The sequence below is a fragment of the Saccostrea cucullata genome, unplaced genomic scaffold, assembly GCF_032062105.1.
Source record: "Saccostrea cucullata isolate Sc308-1 unplaced genomic scaffold, CSIRO_AGI_Scuc_v1 ctg4035, whole genome shotgun sequence".
Taxonomy (NCBI): domain Eukaryota; kingdom Metazoa; phylum Mollusca; class Bivalvia; order Ostreida; family Ostreidae; genus Saccostrea; species Saccostrea cuccullata.
Genome location: NW_026936878.1, coordinates 42,204 through 63,641, shown reverse-complemented (window position 1 = coordinate 63,641; position 21,438 = coordinate 42,204). Strand labels below are relative to the sequence as shown.

General features: G+C 33.3%; 2 protein-coding genes across 2 annotated transcripts; both read left to right on the top strand.

Moving 5' to 3' along the window:
* The first annotated feature begins 5,278 nt into the window (after positions 1–5,278).
* LOC134246790 (acetylcholine receptor subunit alpha-like 2) lies at positions 5,279–7,201 on the top strand. The gene has a single exon (XM_062729147.1). The coding sequence runs from the start codon at positions 5,305–5,307 to the stop codon at positions 6,517–6,519; it is 1,215 nt and encodes a 404-aa protein (XP_062585131.1). The 5' UTR covers positions 5,279–5,304; the 3' UTR covers positions 6,520–7,201.
* A 60-nt stretch (positions 7,202–7,261) lies between these two features.
* LOC134246791 (acetylcholine receptor subunit beta-like) lies at positions 7,262–10,426 on the top strand. The gene has a single exon (XM_062729148.1). It carries the CDS (start codon positions 8,725–8,727, stop codon positions 9,766–9,768), a length of 1,044 nt encoding a protein of 347 aa, XP_062585132.1. The 5' UTR covers positions 7,262–8,724; the 3' UTR covers positions 9,769–10,426.
* Positions 10,427–21,438: the final 11,012 nt, after the last annotated feature.

Sequence of the window (21,438 nt, the reverse complement as noted above, 5' to 3'; positions counted from 1 at the left end):
ATCTGTGAAAGCTTCTAATTTCATTCAGTGGTATAAGAGGAGTTGTGGATAAGAGATGAGTACCTCAAAGCGTAAAAGACGGAGGGACGGACATACCGATCACTATATACCCTTACTCTTTTCCAGCGGGGGTATAAAAACAAGATGTATTTTAAAAGGCTGTTGCCTTATACAGCAGCTCGAGCAAGATTAAAGGTTTTGAAATGTATGTCAAACTCCAACGTCAAGAGTGAAAAAATGTCTTGAGAAAAAGGTCATACTCTAATTATAAGGTCACTGACATGAGAACAAAAAATAATAGTAAAAAAAGGAAGATCTTGTCACAGGTAATGCATAAGTGAAATATGAAAGGCCTAGCAGCAATAACTCCAAAACCATAGGCAAAGTTAAAGCTTTCTTTTAAATACAGTCTAATTGTACGGTCATGAAGTCAAAAATGTTGGTACCCAAAATATAGGTCTTGTCACTAAAAATGAACTTGCGATATTTAAAAGTTATGACCAAAGTTAAAAGTTTTTTCAAAAGTAGGTCACACTCAAAGCTCATGTTGAAAAGATAAAAATTGTGGTACCCTAGGGCTCACGGAATTACAGTATTGAATATGCAGGTTATACTAAGTATATAAAAGTCCTAGATCCAATCGTTCAAAAGTTATGTACAAATGTAGTTTTTGACAAAATTAGATGAAATTCCCAGTAAAAGGTCAAAAGGACATATTCATTTGTACCCAAAAGAAAGATCTTGTCACAAGAAATACAGATGTGGAATGTTAACTATCTTTACAAATTGTACCAAATTAAACGTTATGGACAAGGTTGAGCCATTTTTTCCATGGGGAAATATGCTCTAGAGATAAATTTCCGGAGGGAAATTCTACTCTTGAGCCTGTTTTCCTTGAATAAGGTTTTCTCTCTTTGTCTGTACTTATCAATTCACACAATGTGCGTTAACCAAACTATCCCAAGTAAAATGTGTGTAAAACAAGAGGTACTGTGAACACTGAGCTCTCTATATGATATCCCCACCTCCCAGATGATTATAGTGGCAAATTTTATGTTTTGCTCTGGGAGACCCAAAATAAGTGCAAGATCAAAAAGTAAAACATAGGTGCACAATCGCATTGAGTAATAAAGAATTTATAAAACTGTCATATTTTATTCAGTGGTATAAGGAGAGTTGCTGAAAAGAGATGGGTACCCTTTAAATTTATAGACGAATGACAGTGTCAATGGTTTGCTGATTTATACACAATTTGCTATTGCATGTTAATTTTTCTCAAAAACTTACATTCCATATACTCCCCGCTTGAAAAGAAGAACTGTAGATAGTCATCTGGATGTCCGTCTGTCTCTACTCCGTCCGTCTAGCTGTCTGTACGTCCATCTGTATGTTTGGGGCTACCCATCTCTTATCCGCAACTTATATACTACTGAATGAAATTAAATGAGACTTTAACAGAATCGTTTAGATCCGACATATATTTTTGGTTTCCCATAGCAAAACATGGACACTGCCATTCGTTCTATAATATTAAAGGGTACCCACCTCTTATCAGCTACTCCTCTTATATCACTGTATGAAATTGAATAAACCTTTTATAGAATCTTTGTTGTATATTGCCATTGTGCAGCTCCTATTTTACTTTTTGATCGTTTACATATTTCGGATTTCCCTTAGCAAAACTTAGACACTGCCATTTTTTCTATATTATTGAAGGGTACCCATCTCTTATCCGCAATACCTCCTTCACCACTGAATAAAACCCTTTGATGATACTTTTATAATTTTTTTTTTACTTGATGCCATTGTGCACCTTTTTTTTTTTTTTTACTTTTTGATTGATAACTTATTTTTGGTTTCCCGTATCTAGAGAAAAACATAGATTTTGCCACTATAATCATATGGGCGGTGGCTCATTTAGTGAACTCAGTGCTCACAGTATCTCTAGTTAATCTTATTATGCAATATTTTAGACAATTGCAATATCTGCACATGCACGGGTGTAAATATTTTTTAACTTTCACATGGCTAACACCAGGAGAAAATTAATACTCATAGATGTATATTTAAAAGTTTATTTTCACCTAGTGACTAGATGTAAATTTTACACAAGAACAATAAGTTCAACAAGGAGCACTAGCCTTCTGCTATGTCAGTAATTAGGTCTAAATATGAGCAGTTTAGCAGTAGTAGCAGTTTAATAAAAATGTCGCGGAGAACGGAATTCGCGTGGACAGAGGTTTCCTATACGAAAGCCGGATAGGTTCATTTCTGAGAAGATAAAAAAAATTGTAACGTTATAACGAGTTAGTATCTCCTTATAACGAGTTAATTATCTCCTTATAACGAGTTAATTATCTCGTTATAACGAGTTAGTTATCTCGTTATAACGAGTTAGTTATCTCGTTATAACGAGTTAATTATCTCGTTATAACGAGTTAGTATCACGTTATAATGACTTAGTTATCTCGTTATAACGAGTTAGTTTTCTCGTTATAACGAGTTAGTATCTCGTTATAACGAGTTAATTATCTCGTTATAACGAGTTAGTTATCTCGTTATAACGAATTAATTATCTCGTTATAATGAGTTTATATCTCGTTATAACGATTTAGTTATCTCGTTATAACGACTTAGTTTTCTCGTTATAACGAGTTAATTATCTCGTCATAACGAGTTAATTTTTCTCGTTATAACGAGTTAAACACTGGTCTTAAGTTGATATATTTAAATGATAGGAAGTATAGCATATAAAACCGAGTCGATCAAGTTTGTTTAAAGTGTGTATGATAAAGATTTTGTTGAAAAACAACAAACTAGTATTTTTTGTTTTTCGAGGGGTTGTGCCTTTGATTGTAGTTCGTTTATGTATAAACGATGCAGTTGTTTTGTATTGTTCACTTAAAAGACCGAAGACAAATACATGTATACGGAAACTTATGACTGCCTCGAATTTTACGCCCATGACCTAACTGCTGATGTTTCCATATCCCCCTTCCTCAAAACATTTTTGTGTATATAATATATGTTGCATTAATGCCTGCGTTAGGCTGCTATTATAATGTATTAATTTAGATTCTTAGACATTGATTATGAAAGCTAATAAATCATCCAAAACATATTTTAAAAAATGTCTTTTATCGGAGAAAGTTGTCATACCATAAATTGCCAAACTTTGAAGCAAGTACATTTGGCAATATATTTTTTTTAATATTATGTCCTTGGACACGTTCACGTATAAATGTGTAAATGTGTTCAAATAAAGATTGCTATACTTATCAACCTGTGATTATTGACAGCCAGATAGTTCAGAATTAATATTATTTAAACCATATCACAAATTAAATTTGCAACTATATATCAATTTTAAAGTTACGCACGACTGATAATTATAAACTAAACATCAATGGCATTGAAAATACAGCCATTTTTAATTCCTATATTGCTATTAAATTTGGAAATAAAGGGGAAACTTATCATTTCGTTATAACGAGATAATTATCTCGTTATAACGAGATAACTAACTCGTTATAACGAGTTAATTAACTCGTTATAACGAGATAATTAACTCGTTATAACGAAATAACTAACTCGTTATAACGAGATAGTTAACTTGTTATAACGAGAAAATTAATTCGTTATAACGAGATAACTAAATCGTTATAACGAGATAACTAATTCGTTATAACGAGTCATTTATCTCGCTATAACGAGATAATTAACTCGTTATAGCGAGATAATTAATCCGTTATAACGAGATAACTAAATCGTTATAACGAGATAACTAATTCGTTAAAACGAGTTATTTATCTCGTTATAACGAGGTAATTAACTCGTAATAACGAGATAATTGACTCGTTATAACGAGATAATTAACTCGTTATAACGAGATAATTAACTCGTTATAACAAAATAACTAACTCGTTATAACGAGATACTAACTCGTTATATCGAGATAAGTAAATTCGTAATAACGAGATAAAACTACGTCGTTATAACGAGATAATTAAGTCGTTATAACGAGATACTAACTCGTTATAACGAGACAACTAACTCGTTATAACGAGATACTAACTCGTTATAACGAGATAATTAACTCGTTATAACGAGTTAAATATTTTTTTATCTTTTCAGAAATGAGCCTATCCGGCTTTCGTATTCCTAGTACATAAGGAAAGGATTTAAAGAAAATTAGAAAAGCTTATATAAAAACAAAATCTGGGTATTTACAGAATGTATATAATTATCGAAATTGCCAACTTAATCATTTACACAGTTTGCTAGTAGATTTTTTAATCTCATCTTTAAAAATACTTTTGTACACAAGGATAAAAAAGTACATATGCATGTATGAAAAATATTATTTACACCTGCATTTGGGTAATTTTTTTTTATTTTTTATTTTTAGAACTCTCAATAAGAATTTTAAAAAATATACTGTTTATCTTTCAAAATTTACATAAGTTATTAGAATACAGAGAGGAAAAATATCATAACAGTTGATGATTCATTCACTAATCTGCAGTCACGGAATTTAATTATTTTAGAGAGAATTACTAGTAAATGATGTAATTCCGTATTTATTCCATGTATTACTTACAAAAATTACAAAAATGGTATTATTTTGGATAAAGTCAATAACAAGGCATTATCACTAGTATTCTAATGCTGATATAATTAAAAGAATTAAATGTAGATATTTATCTTTGGAAACAGGATGAAAAAAGCCAGAGCTTTCAATTATATAATCAGAGGCGTCGTTCGTGTACTTTCTGTAAACACAGACACAGTTTACATGAATTAGATTTAGTTCTATGGTTTATCGTATGCGTTATTAGGCCATTCCAAGTTTTTTCTCTGTTTAGCGTCCACCCATCTGTCAAAAACCTACCTAACTATTAGCAAGAAACACACAAGCCAAAACATAAAACACAGGCTTAAAAAGTCATAAAAATGACGCCGTTCAAATGATTAGATCTAACTTATCTGCTTTAATAGAAGAAACCCTTGCTTTTGCTTAAGAATAGATATTTAATATCTATTCTTAAGCAAAAACAAGGGATTAAATGCTTAAAATACACCCAATATAACTTATTGTACAGAATTATTTCGAGAAATTGACAAAATTAAAAAAAAATTCGACTAAATTAATCAATTTCAGGACTCCTGATCTTGTGTGTTTTTTCTTATATAGGGTGTCAAAAACCAAGGCGCTCGCGGACGCTAAACATAAAAAAACTTGGAATGGCCTTAAGTCTACGAGTGTTAACTTAAGGAACTCCGTCTGGCTAGTTCATAATCGAGATGAGAACCTATCAAGTAGATTCCGTGTCCCGAATTATTGTAATCTTTCTGTTAATATGTTTGTACGCTAGAGCTTCACCTGATGCTAAAATACTCATAAATGAGTTGTTTCATGGCTACGAAAACTTGATTATGCCAGTAAACCATCACGACGAAGTCATGAATGTAACTGTGAGATTTATACCAAGGAGGATAACTGAGTTTAACGAAGTGACGAGTCAGATTTCCATAGCAATGGGCGTAGATGTTCGATGGACAGATACATACTTACAATGGAATCCAAATAAATATGGCAATGTGACTAATCTTGTTGTTCCTGAGGAAAAAGTGTGGACCCCCGACATCTCTCTAGCTAACCCGACAGACCGCATTCCTATTTTTCCTGAGGACTTGTTTTCTGTCAGAATCTATTTTAATGGTCGAGCAATTTGGCTTAAAGGAGGAACTGTTAGAAGCACATGTAAACCAAACTTAAGATATTACCCATTTGATGTACACACGTGTTTTGTGAAGTTCATAACCCTCGACCATGTGTACAAAGAAATTAAACTTATAGCTGAATTAAAACTAAACGTTTATGCTAATTTTGGAGAGTGGGATATTATTGATAATTTGGTATATTCTGAGCCTTTTGATTTGTTTTCATGTGCTGTCTATAAATTCAAAATCAAGAGGCGTCCCGAGTTCTCGATTTTAAGTATATGCATACCGATTCTGTGTTTAGGGTTGCTGAATGCTTGTGCATTTCTGATACCTCCAGAATGTGGGGAGCGGATCTCATTCGCCATCACGGTCCTCCTTTCCTTTGCGGTTTTCATGACAATTGTGAGTGCAACGATGCCGAAAAATACCGCCCCTGTTCCGATACTGTGTTACATCCTCATGCTGATGCTGTTGGAGAGCGGGGTAATTGTGGTGGTGTCCATTTTAGGACTTCGTCTATACTACAAGCCTGGCCACTTACAACCCCCAGACTGGCTGAAAAGGATCGTGAAAACTCTTAATGGTTCTAAAAGAAGAAGCGCGCCCCCTTCGTCATCATATGTGGAAGTTATTGACAACAACCAAACGTTATCTGTTCAAGAGAACATTGATTATGAACATATAAAATGGATTGATGTGGGACATGTTTTTGACTATTTTTGCTTTACTGTATCGTTCTTTGCATTTAGCGTAACTGTCTTTGTATATGCAATCATTGTTATGGCTAACTAGTTAGTTTATGCTATTTCATAAAATACTTTTTATGCAACTCAATCAAAGATTCGGAAGTACAATATAGTTTTGTCATGTCCATTCATCTGTCTACGCTGTCTGTTTGTCTGCTTGTCCGCAGAATCTTCAACCTTTCATATAACTTTTGATTGGTTGCAGATGTGGCTTTCATATTTCACAGTAGAGTTTGGCCCACTTTTGAAAAAGTTTATAATTACCAGACTTTAACCTTTGACTCATAACTTTTGAACAATTGGTGCTAGGGCTTTTATATTTTCATGTGTATAAACTGTTATAAGTCCTTTTCATGAATATAAATATTTTTGACATTTGACCGAGTGCCTTTAGGTCACTTGGAAAAAAAATTACGCTTCATATAACTTTTAATATTCATGGATTAATATTTCACATGTGTTTTCTTGTGGCAAGGCTTTCCTTTGGCTCTAACATATTTGACCTCTTTAGATTGACTTTGGAGTTTGGTCCACTTATGCAAAAAACTTTAATTTTTGGTTATAACTTTTGAACAGTTTATGCTAAGGTTTTTATACTTCACAGGTTTATGAATAGTCACAAGTCCTTTCCATGGAAATAAATATTTTTTACCTTGACTTTTGAGTTTGTCCCACTTATTAAAAAACTTTATTCTTGGCTTTAACTTTTGAAGAGCTAGTACTAAGACCTTCATATTTCTAAGGAAAAATTCTTATGTCAAGACTTTCAATTTGGATTATCCACTGCATATAAAAAAAATTGACCTTGAACTAAGAGTTTGGCCTTTTTTTGGAAAAACAACTCTTTTCATGATTTTTTAATACAAATGTAGTTTGTATAGGGCTTTCACATGTGCATTTCTCATGACAAGGCCTTCCACTGGGTACCTTTAATTTGACCTCTTGACCTTGGAGTTTGATCTTCATATAAAGACTTTAACCTTGGCCATATCTTTTGAACGGTAGCTGATTGGGTTTTTATATTTCACAGGTATATTATAGTTTACAGCTAAGTGTAAAGTTTCACGTTAGGTCACGATCTAGTTGACAGCTGCGCTCAAGGTAAATTGTACACGCCTCCTAACCGCAAGCTTTACGACTGGAACTTTCTTCTTATCCCTGATTGGTTGCTAGTGCAACAGACTATTTCCGTGTCAATGATGATAATCTAAATTGACCAATCGCGTGATTTGTTTCCGCTGGATGCATCTGACTAAAAGGATCGTGACGTAACGTAAAACTTTACACTTAACTGCAAACTATAATATTCACTGAGACAAGTCCTTTCTTTGTGAAACAATAATCATATCTCTTGACCTTGGAGTTTGACTTGTATTTGAAAAAAATTTAACCTTCGCCAAAAGCTGTCATACGTAGGCATCAGTATTTCACAAATACATCTTGTTTGTGTCATGTTATGATTTTACATAAAAATAATAATCCTATAATTTTTCATATGTAAAATTTTAAGTGTACGGCAATGCCCTTTCATATTTGAATTGATAAATTTTAGTCTCTTTATCTGAACAACCAAATTGCAATGTGACTACTATCATTACACGTATTTATGAAAATCTACATTTAAAACATTCCATATACATAAAGTGTTAATTTCTGGAGGAAAGAAAATTTGAATTCATCAAACCGACAATCAATTATGTTCAGATACATGTGTATATAAATATCCATAGTATACATTGTTTTTGTGTTTATTATTCGTACGATTGATAGAACCCACATTTTCCTCCTGCAATAGTGTTATACTGTAAATAAAACTGTATTTTCGCTTCTTCTGTTTATAAATTTCCCTTTCCATCAGGAGATAAAAACCGAGATAGTGTGGCTACAGGTTCACCAAATAGTCAGTGAGCGAATAACAGGGTCTGAATTAACGTTTTCCAAAGCTAAACATAATGATTTGTCTTAAAGCTCTTGTCACTTTGTGGATTTACATTAAAGTGTCAAAGTCGGAATATTCTACTGTCGATGAGCTTTATCTACGACAAACTGCCAATTTACAGGACGTTTTGCTCAAAGGAAAGGATGAAAGTTCAAGTTACAGAAAAAACGTTCCGCCTTCAATAATGGTAACCATTGGACTTTATTTTGAATTGTTGAGCCTCAATGAATTTGATGAGATTCGAGGTCGATTTGAATGTAACGGTATGCTTCGATTAAATTATCCTGGGATCCACTGAAGTTTAATAACACGATGCTGACACCGTTTACGTCATCAGAAGTGTGGAAGCCCCAAATATCACTTTTGAATACTTTCTCGAAATTCATCATCATCAATGACAGAAAGGAAGAATTTGTCATTTGGTACACAAATGACGGAACTGCTAATCTGCTTATCGCTGGAGTGTTTGACGTGACGTGTGATCCGAACGTAAAATACTTCCCATTCGATTTCCATGAATGTGTTCTTCTATTCATTCCATTTGAAAATTTTCTCTTTCCGGAGTATGCCTCGCCATTTACGATAGTTATCATGGAGGACCCCATCATCAAAGACAACTTTGAGGAAAGAGATGACGACGGAAAATGGACCTACCGGACAAAGAAACCGTGCATAGTCAAAATACCAAACCGGGAACTGTATGCTGTGGCATTTCCTGTCACAATACATCGACGATCAACCTTTGCCCTCGTCAATATCATTCTTCCAGTGATGATGCTTGGGTTTCTTAACCTAACCGTTTTCTTCCAGCCCGTCCAGGCAGGGGAAAGAGTTTCTTTCTCAATAACAGTCCTCCTGTCTTTCACAGTATTTATGGTTTATATAGGGGAGATAATTCCTGAAACTTCAAACCCAATGCCGTTGCTAAGTTACGTACTTGTTTTTAAACTGGGATGTAGCACCTGTATAGTAATAGCCGTTACTATAGTGACGCGTCTTTTCCACAGAGAGAAAAGAAAGGTGTCGCCATGTGTACAGAAAATTGTGTCTAAGTTTTTGAATATGGGTTCATCTTTTTCTTGCCAAAAAAGAGATGGGGATTTGTCAAACATAACAGACAGACAAAATGCCTCATGTGACGATGACCGTGAAAGTTGTGACGTGACACAAAGTCTCGAGGAACCAAAAGACGATTGGGGCAGAATGTGTTTGGCTCTAGACAAGCTCTTTTTCTTATTCTTCCTTATCCTTCTGTTAATGGAATCCGTCTCTTACGTCATAGCTTATCTTGTGTTGTCAGGAATGAGAATAGACAAAGATATGACCTCACAGACGTGTACCAGTGGAATTGAATGATTTGTAGTAAATGTATTCTTTGGGTGCTTCATACAATCATGCACAGTACATTTAGAATGTTTTACCTTCAACCAGGAACACAAACTTTTGAAAATTTTATTTGTTTAAGCAATTCTTAAAATGACGCTGAATTTAATAATGATCCAAAGATAGAATGAGGTCTTTGAAATCTTCTAAATACATGTACATGTACAAGGAGCTTCCTAAAAATGACATAATTAAACAATCTGAAAGACATCCCCAATGCTTGTCCTATGTACCAATGCTTAGTCTTTCTGCAATGAAACTGACTTCGAAGTTTTCTGTAATAATTTGCAATGATATACTATATATATTTTATTTACACAAAATTCTAAGGCCATAGAGGAAGCAAAACAAAATCATACATTCTTCAGATGCCTGAAAATCTATATATTTTTTAAATGATTTTTTAACAATTGAAAAATACACATGATATAGTAATCTACATCCCTACATTATATTTAGGGTGAGTTAAATGCAGCACTTCAATAGAATCTGCGTACGTACATGTATACATTGTATATGTAGTCACAGGACACGTCAATTAATTTTTAAATAAAATCAAGATGCTTGAAGAAGTGTTGTTCTACCTAACAAGTTTATATGCTACATTTATGATTTAAATATAAGGGTAACACCAAACAGTTAAAATATGTACAATCAGAATAAATTTGCGTTAACTATCACTTCTCACATTTACGCATTTGTCTCGACACTGGTTATATTTTTTCCCTCAGCGTTTGCAGCACTAGGAAATATAAATAAAGGCCTATGAATTATATTTGTCACTTTGCAAAATTCTTTTTGTATTGTTTAGATGAAAATTATACTTTCGTAAAACATAATTCAACAGTAATGTGTGCAGAAATGAAGTCTAGATCAACATTCCCCAATCTGAAATTATTAAAGTAATTGTTCATAAATGTACAATAATTGATCAATCTTTAGTCTGAAATTATGTGATGATAAAAATGATTCTATAGGATTAAACGTTCTTTTTTCAGAATTTATCGATGTGTAAACTCTGCCTTTTTACTCACAAACTGAATAAAAGTGAAGCACTTTTATGTTAAGTTTGTGAGTAAAAAGGCAGAGTTTACACATGAAAAAAGAACGTTTAATTCTTATAATTCAATATTACGAATTTTTTTAATTGTTAAAATTATTTCTCTTTGAGGCCGCCATACAATCCGTTATTTTGTACGGCGTAGGAATACTTTATGCCGCAAAGAAACGTATACAAGATGAATATTGATAAAATCCAACTTTATTTGTCAAAACAATCTATAAATTAAACTTATAAAAACTCATTGAATGTTGTTTTCAACAAATATCGTGAATACGCGAATAATTCTCCAAAATAATTCGTCCTTGACTTCGCCATTTGACGTCATGACGAAAGTTGAACCGTCGACGTTCGATTTGCTCTGGTTCGTTCAAAGATTTAGGGAAATATGGGATCTGTAGGATGTAAATATATGATTTGATGCTGAAAAGGCAAGAGTCTGAGGTACGTTTCTTTTCCCTATCACATTACGATACCAACTGAGTTGATATGGAACGTCGAGAAAATGACAGCGTGATCAGCGATTTCAAAATATTTCACACTCGTGATCTGACAATGACATAAACATAATATTACCGTCTGTCAGTCCTGTTTATCTCCTTTTCATTCATTCATTTATAAGTTTCTTGTAATCATAATTTAGCTAAAACGGACTAGAAGTATCTGTTTTCATTGTTTTTACAACAGTCAATAAAGTAGTTCTGGTTGAAAAATTCATCGATGTGTAAACCTTTTCTTGAATTTGTTCTCGTCCAATCAAAACACAAGGAATCGATAAATAGAATTAAGATTGGAATTATAGTTATTTGAGATCACGCGCACAGAAGCTGTTTATGATCAACATCGGGGAAAAAATGTGCATCCAAAAAGCTGTTCGTTTTGTATAAATAAGATTTAATTAACTTTTTAAGGGAAATACTGAGTTAAAATTTATAAAAACTTGAAACAATCAAAATCTATTCTAATTGATAAAATCATTTTTTAAAAAAAAGAAAGAAAAACTTTCACTGATCGCTGTAAATTAAATCAGTTTGCGTGTATAAAATGATGCATTGTGCAAGCAATTTAAAAGGGAATGTATAATTATGCAAGCTAGAATTTTAATTACAGATGCCATCATACTCAGTATTTTCTTTTTATAGTAAAATAGATCTAGAAACATTGTAAAATTTACATTGTTTTAATAAGCTTATTCAAAGTTATTCCGTTATTGACAGAGCCATTTTTGTGCTTACACTACTGTTTAGGGATTTTAACAGCACTGTAAAATATATAACAAAAAAGTTGTAGGGGGTGTTGCGGATTTTATACGATATGGTTCCTGTTCCCATGCGAAGCGTCGTGACACCGCGTGATTTACGACACGATGACCATTTCACTCTTTTATCGATAATCTTCTACCAAAAAATATTTAAATTTTATGGTTTTAGATTTACAATACCAATCAGCCCAAACTGATTCCAAGCAATCCCAGAAAGCATGCAGTTCCGGAGATTGCCCTGAGACTGTTTTCTGTCAGATTGGTTCTGGCCGGTACTGTATATTTTTCCATCATTCTATCACTGTGTCGTGATATCTCAAAAACTGCATTCTACTTCCCAGTGATATAAATAGATGATCATTCTCTCTTTACTTTGCAAATGTGCTTATCTGATGAGGATTATTTTGAAACAAATTTTATGTTTTGGTTCTATTGTAGAAAGCTTTGGGTGATAATTTGGATGTGTTTGTGTTTCTATGAGGCTCGAGTTTCAAATAGCTTTATTTCCCAGAAATATGTGACTACTTCTTACTTTTTTTGCATGTGTAACCCTTTTTTACAACAAATTGTTCTATCTACGTAGGTTTTGAAAGTGTAGTACCTGTACCTGATTCAACAGAATAAATATGTTGATCGGTATCTCCGTAATATAAAACGTTATTGAATGTACTTTTTGCAGTTTTTCTTTATTTTTGGCACCTTTTGTCTTTTCACGGATATAATATAATGAATGTTACTTTTACAAACTTGATTTTAAAGTTGTTTTGAAAAAATGAATAAATATTTTTTTAATATATTTAAGATGTAGTAGTTCTGAATTAAGAAAAAAAACACACAAAACAAACAAATTCTATTCTTCAGAGTATGGTGACAGCATACTGTACATGATTCTTATGATAGATCTTTCATTTAAACAGATAATAATTATTCATTTTGGCACATGCATACAAGTACAGTACATCCATATTTTTTCAGTTCAATTTTCCAAATCAGAATCTTCCATTTGCTTATAACGTTGCATATTTGAAAAGAAATTCTTAGAAATATAAGTGTATGTAAAAATAATAAGTTCGATCATCTTTAGTGTTTCTCTGATAAGAGTACGTACATATCTTTAGCCTTGTTAAATTGATTCTTTACACGCAGCGAGAATTTCTGGTCTATGTTTCTACACTACATCAGCAGCTGGGTTAAAAACTGGAATGCTTATACACATTTTTCTGGATATTGATAAACTTTTCATCAGAGATGTAGAGTGTATGTATTTCCATGCCTTCAAGTTGGTTAATATATTTTTGGGAGGAAAATATGCTGTCTCCAAGCATTCCACATTGTCATTGTATGGAAAGCCCACTTATTAAGTACCAAAAGTACGAAGATTGTATACTATTTAACGTCCCTCTCCAGAATATTTCACTGATATGGAGACGTCACCATTGCCGGTGAAGGGCTGCAAATTTAGGCCTATGCTCGGCACTTACGGCCTTTGAGCAGGGAGGGATCTTTATCGCGCCACACCTGCTGTGACACGGGGCCTCGGTTTATACGGTCTCATCCGAAGGACCGCCCCATTTAGTCGCCTTTTTACGACAAGCAAGGGGGTACTGAGGACCTATTCTAACCCGGATCCCCACGGGGCTCCAAAAGTACGAAGAAAAGTATGAAAAACATATATATTTATTATACAATACTTTATTAATGATATTAGAAGGAAAGATAAGTTTAATGAACAAAGCAAAGATAATTATGTACATGCATGGTTGAATAAATAATTTAAAATAGATTTAAATTCCACGAACTGCAAGTAGAGTTAATGTACAAGGTATTCGGAAGATTTAAGTAATGTCAAAAGTAATCTGCCAAATACTTTTGCTATGGAATTACTCAAATTAAGAGAGAAGACCATCTTAAGTTTTAGTGAAAAAGTATATATTGCTCTTATCATTAGCAGATCTAAAATTCTAATCAAAGTACTGAAAAGTACTGATGGGAGTTGATTATTAAATTAGTTTGATGTATGATTGATTGATTGATTGTATATATATTGTTTAATTGCTATGTTTTTTTTCCATAAATAGGAAACAAGGTAAGTTAAAAAGGTAGTTTTATCATGACCATAGTTACTAAAAAGATTAGGGCAAAATTAGCTTAATTATATCGTCCCAATCGAAGTCGGGGACGACATATTGCGATTGCACGCATGTTTTTGTTATACAAGTTGTTTCTCGGAGATGGGTGGGACAATATTCCTGAAACTTTCCTCAAAGAAGGATCACTGGTTGTAGTTGTGGTGTGTGGTCACTCAGTTTCAAAATGGCTACCGTTGCCATGGAAACCTGCAAAGAGCGACGAATTTTGTCCGCGAGTGTTCTCTCTGGTCCCTTGAACATTCATCATGAAATTTTATTGATGTAATGATTAGTATCTGTAATTGTGCTCATTGGATTTAAAAAATGGAAATTGTCAATAGTTTCCATGGAAACAGGGAAAAGTGCAAATTCTTTAACTTTGATTTTTAAATCAAAGTACTGAAAGTACTGAAAGGACTGATACAAGTTGATGGTTTTCCAAGTTTAGCTATAATGGGTATTGTTTTAATGATGAAAAAATTGAAAGTCTTATCAGTTCAGGACGACATAAGCTATTGCTTGCAATAGCAGACTTTCTAGTTATAATTGGCGTTGTTTAATGGTGACTGAGGTGCGGAATTGACGCCGTCACCAGTTTGTGTGACAGTCATTAGAGGTGGATGCTCTTGCGAGCATGTGGCGTTATCGTCAACCCCACCTCACATGAACGAGTGCTGTTGCTAACTCGTAGACATCTTGTGTCGCTATTTGCGCATTTACTTTTATTTTAAACACTGACATCCAGTTTCAACATTGTTATTCCCTGAATATGTTAATGTGATATTGGTCCATTGAACAATATTGTATTTTACATTGCTAACATTGTTTTTGGGATACTGGCCCATTGAGTCACATTGTGTTGATTTGACATTGTAACATTCTTCATGGGATATTGGCCCAATCATTTGACATGGATAACATTGTAAATGGGATATTGGCCCACTGTATCCATTTTTGCGTGGCGTTGTGCATTCGCGAAATTTACCCAGTGCACAATATTTAGCTCATTTGGGGTCGCCACATTTGTTGTTGATTGTTGGGGAGACGACCCGGCGGCTGCTCCCAAATTTGTCATATGTCACCGCGACCAGATACGCCAAACTTCAAATAAACCCTATCAACTAATTAAGAGCTATTTTATGTACAGTTGTAATAACATCTGAGATAAATAAGAAAAATGTTGTAGGGGGTGTAGCGGATTCTGTACCACATGGTTCCCTGTTCCTGTGCGTAACGTCGTGACATCGCGTGATTTACAACTCGATGACTATTTCATTCTTATTGATAATTTTCTACATAAAAAAATTTTAATTTTATGGTTTTAGATTTATACAATACCAACCAATCCAACCTGATTCCAAAGCAATCCCGGAAAGCATGCAGTTCCGGAGATTGCCCTGAGACTGTTTTCTGTCAGATTGGTTCTGGCCGGTACTGTATATTTTTCCATCATTCTATCACTGTGTCGTGATATCTCAAAAACTGCATTCTACTTCCCAGTGATATAAATAAATGATCATTCACACTTTACTTAGCAAATGTGCTTTCTCTGAGGTTGGGTCTGGTTGGTACATGTACTGCAATTTCTCCATCATTGATATCCCCCGATCGAAAGGCGAGAGGGTAAATAGTAATCGGGTAGTCCGTCTGTTACGTTTTGGGATACGTACCCATCTCTTATCTGCAACTCCTCTTATGCCACTGAATGAAATTTGATGAGACTTTCAGAGGATCATTACATAATGCCATTGTGACCTCCTATTTTAATTTTTGATCCGACACATATTTTGGGTTTCCCATAGCAAAACATGGACACTGCCATTATATTCATATGGGAGGCGGGGATATCATTTAGTGAGCTCATTGCTCACAGTACCTCTAGTTCTCTTTACTTTGCAAATGTGGTAATCTGATGAGGATTATTTTGAAACAAATTTTATGTTTTGGTTCCATTGTAGAAAGCTTTGGGTGATAATTTGGATGTGTTTGTGTTTGTATGAAGCTCGAGGTTTCAAATAACTTATTTCCCAGAAATATGTGACTACTTACTTTTTTGTGCATGTGTAACCCTTTTTTATAACTACTAGTAATTGTTCTATCTGCATAGGTTTTGAAAGTATAGTATCTGTACCTGATTCAACAGAATAAATATTTTGATCGGTATCTCCGTAATATAAAACGTATCATTAATACCCCTGCTTGAAAAGTGGGAGGGTATCTAGTTATCGGGATGTCCGTCAGTCCGTCTGCCTGTACGATCTCTTATCCGCAACTCCTTTTATACTACTGACTGAATGAAATTTGATGAGACTTTCAGAGAGTCTTTATTAAATAATGCCATTGTGCACCTCCTATTTTACTTTTTGATCCGACACATATTTTGGGTTTCCCATAGCAAATCATGCACACTGCCATATTATTCATATGAGAGCCTGGGGCTATCATTTAGTGAGCTCATTGCTCACAGTACTTCTAGTTATTAAATGTACTTTTTTGCAATTTTTCTTCATTTTTGGCACTTATGCATGTTACTTTTCAAAAATTGATCTTCATATTGTTACGAAAAAAAATGTGCATAAATGACGTTAATAAAACTTTTATACAAGTAGTATATTAGTTATAATTTGCTTTTAAAATTGATATTTCTTTGTGAAATAGCTTTTTTTAATACGGTTAAAATACATGTATACTAGTTTTTAGATTTAAAAAAAACCAAAAAACAAAAATGCTATTTTTCTGAATATAAAATTTGATGACAGCAGATATGATAATTATTAGGATAGATCTTTCATTTAAATAGATAATAATTATTCATTTTGACATATGCGTGCATGCACAGTACATCCATAATATTTAAGTTCAATTTTCCAAATCAGAATCTTCCTTTTGCTTAAATACGTTGCATGTTTGAAAAGAAATTCTTAGAAATATACATGTATGTATAAATAATCAGTTCGATCATCCATAGTGTTTCTCTGATAAGAGTACATATCTTAAATAGCCTTGTTAATAAAATTGATTCTTTACACCCAGCGAGCATATCTGGAACATGTATCTACACTGCATTAGCAGCTGGGTTAAAAACTGGAATATGCTTTAAATCTAAACATTTTTCTGTACATTTATAAACTTGTCATCAGAGGTGTATTTATATTTCCATGACTTGGTTAATATATTTTGTGCGGAAAATATGTTATCTGCATGTCTGCTAGCATTCCTATTTGTCATCTTATAGAAAACCCAATGCATAATTAAGTACCAAAAGTACAAGGAAAAGTATGAAAAAAAATATACATTAAATTTTATAAACCCCCGTTAAAAGGTGTAAGGGTATATAACGATCGGGATGTCCGTCCGTCCTTGCGTCTGTCAATACACCCGTCCGTCTGTTACGCTTTGGATACTCATCTCTTAACCGCAACTCCTCTTATACCACTGAAAGAAATTCAATGACACTTTACAGAATCTTTGTTACATAATGCCATTGTGCACCTTCTATTTTACTTTTTGATCCGACACATATTTTGGGTTTTCCATAGCAAAACATGAGCTCGGCCATTCTTTCAATCATATTGATGGGTACCCATCTCTTATCCGCAACTCCTCCTTATAGATACCGTTGAATAAAATTTAATATTATACTTTCATGTAAATAAGTTGAATCTGATTGGTCGATAAACATCTGTTCAAAAAGACTCTAACCCACTGAATAATGAAGCCACGCCCTCCAGCGTAGCAACAGTCAACAGTGCTTGACGACGGGTGATATTCTAAAAATAGCGACTGCGCAGAATTTATGCGCGCACGGTTCACTGTTATATGTATTTGTATAAAACATTCAGTATAATATAATTTATATTGCATGTAATTGAGTGTATTATTGAAAATTTTAAGCCCAAGAAAACCATTGTCAACCGGCGCAGCCAAGCAACAGTTAACAGTGCTTGACGACGGGTGATGTTCCAAAAAATAGCGACTGCGCAGAATTTGGGCGCGCACGGTTCACTGTTATAATTGGACCGCTCTCTGGTAAAAGGGGTCTTAATGACATAAGTGTTGACGTTGAGAAAACGTGTTTATTGTGACGTCAAATTTTCGCGTCTTAAACGCACATGTTTCTTTTTTCTCACTTTTTACCCTCTGCTGTTCTTTTTCATTTTCAGAGTGAAAGTATAAATGAATACGTGTTATGATCGTCGTATTGTGTGAGAAATAAGTTTTTTGCCATTCTAAAATATTTTCTCAGGATACCCCTGAAGGATATTCTGATATAACTTAGATTAACATTGTATTTACTGTACTGTTTCCTGTGTGAATTTTACATCGGCATTTCGCGAACAATTTGAAGGTCAATGTACACAATATATATATACACTTTATCAAAATTTTGCTTAGTTATTTTCGTTAGATTTGATATACTGGTGAAATGAATAGTTAATCCAACACTGAAACAAATTATGTGTCAAAATTTCTATTCATACGTTATCCGCCTCTATGAATGTTAAGTATTATGATCCACCAAAATTCACAAATGCCATGCTAGGAGAGTTTGTAACTTTTTGAAAAAGTGCTTTAATATTAGGAAAGAAAACCTTCAACAAACCTGATATGCTTTCTTTGATATTTTATTTTATGTATGTTAATTGTTGTATTCATGACTATATGCCAATGTATGATGGTGTTGTCAATAAATGAATTGAATTGAATATTTACATTACGTCACTCGAGCCCGACCTCAAAGCATAGCGATTTAAGGGATAAACACAGAAAGAAGAAGAGACGATGGAATATCAGTAAGTATAATGTTTATACTTTGAAAGTTTGCATACATGAAAATTGACAATATTAAATGAGTTTGATTAGTTATGATAGGCCTATTTATGCGTTCACGTAACATAAATCAACATGTTCTATAATTGTAGCATTAATTTGTTGGTTGATGGATTGAAATTCATTTGTTTTCTGATATTTTTTCATGTATAAAACTGCAGTGCGTGTTAAGATTTTTTTCAATGTATTGCTTGCAGTTCATACACGTATTTTATTTAGCTCATATCATATACTTTGACACTTTCCACCTTTCCATTGTTCAACCTTTTTTTAACAAGCGTTGCTTCTGGATTTTAGGATTTATTTATAATTCCCGATTATACTCTCAAAGAATAATAGTTTCTTTTAATCAATATCAAAAAACTTTAAAAACGATGTGTTATTTCCATGTGCGGATGCCCCCCCCCCCCCCGCTAAAAATAGTAGAGTTATGCTCTCCTCAAATTTTATAGTAATCAAGTGTTTAAAATATTACTATAGTAATCAAATGATTAAAATTTGAGGAGAAATAATACTTTTAAAGCTTAGGAAGTGAAAGCAGTCCGACCCACCCCTCTACAGAATAAGTTTAACACCTTTGAAAGGAGTGTACATTTTTTTTGGTTTGGTTTTATTTTCTTTTAGCTTGTCAACAAATTATGATTTGGATGTAATTATTACTTATGCAGAATCCATGCTCCCCCTTATAACCCAGGAATAAATTTCGAGGCTTGGATCCTGCATGGCTTATCTCCCCGATACATTATGATGTTTAAGGTTGTCCGATCCTCAGGTTTATCAAATTAGCAGTTAAGTAATCAAAAATACTCAGAAAAATATCTCTGAATTGACAAAGTTAGGTAAATTTATCCACAGTATTTCTTTAAAGTTAAAGATTAAAGTTAATCATATTATATAAGGAAAATTGTCAAATCTCCAATATTTTTGCAGAGAAAGTGAATTAGAACATCAGCAATGCATTTCCTAATTGCAAATTGATCAACAAATATATTTTAGGTTAAAAAACAATAGGTATCCAGGCATTCAGAGAAATTGTCATGAATTTTATACTTATTTGGTATTTTTTGTCTTCTTTTCCCTTTATATATTCTATAATACATAGTGTAAAAGGCTTTTACTATCATTGCAAGACACCACACATTACTTCTCATTCATATCATGCTAATAAGCATTGGTATCTAAGGCTGGATTCAAGAAAATCTTATTTATCTAAAACTGTATTAATTTGTTCTCCGTTGGTAGGGTACAAATGTCAACTTTTATAAGATCTTTTCTAAGACTTCCAAAGACCTTGAATCTTTTAAAGATGAATACAATGAAAATTCTTGCATAAAAAAATTTCACTTTCAAGCCTCATTTTGATGCATTTCAAATTAATTATAAATTTTTGGAGTTATCCTTCCTGGCTGAGGATCGGATATCCTTAAACATAAGAGATTGAGAGAGCGGGATACTGTCATACTGATATATCACAGGCAGCCGCATGTTGACTTGTATGAAATGTCGATAACATACATGACATTACATACTTATCTTCATGACTAATACCTATCTGATAGCTAACAAGATTGACCAACTCTCTCCCTCTAATAACAAAAATGTAGCGATCATATAATTTTAAAAACACTCTCCGTCAAATTTATCATTTTTTATTTTTTTTTTATACTTTAGTTCATAAGCAAAGATATTCTCCGAAAATAGTGTTAAGTGTTTTCAAAATGGTAGATTTGATTCTATCATGTCATGTCATATCATGAAAAGTAACTCAAATACACTTCATCCGAAGGTTGGGGGTGGGGGAGGGGGTGAAATAAGTACATGCACTTTATCCACTCCTGAGGTGTCTGTGGAAGTTTATAATTTAGTTTATGTTTTATTGAAAACATGCACATATTACATACATGTATATTTGATTGACTTTTACACAAGTTCGTTCATGGAGAGATTTGATCTAAAGTTACACCGTAAAAAAAAACCGAGTTATTCTTCATGTTGTACTTTATATCAGATACAAACCGGGGGGGGGGGGGGGGGGGGGCAATAATTCACTATTATACACTTAATAGAAAACAAAGCTCATTAAAAGTTTAACCCTTAAAAGCTTTACCAGTGAATACTCTTCAAAAGAATATTTAAAGAAATTTTGGTTGTGCACCTCAAAAGTAATGTGACGTTTTTTTTTTTTGTTTTTGTTTTTTGCTTTGTTTTTGTTAATTTTTTCTGTTAGACTGATCCCCTTCTTTCAACGAAAATTACCTCCTACAGCGTGTGCATACAAATGTATCATGTTAATCTTTTTTAATCTAAATACAGCAAGTTAAATTCACGTATGTTAATTAGGCCGTCTTTAGAATAATGTTTGT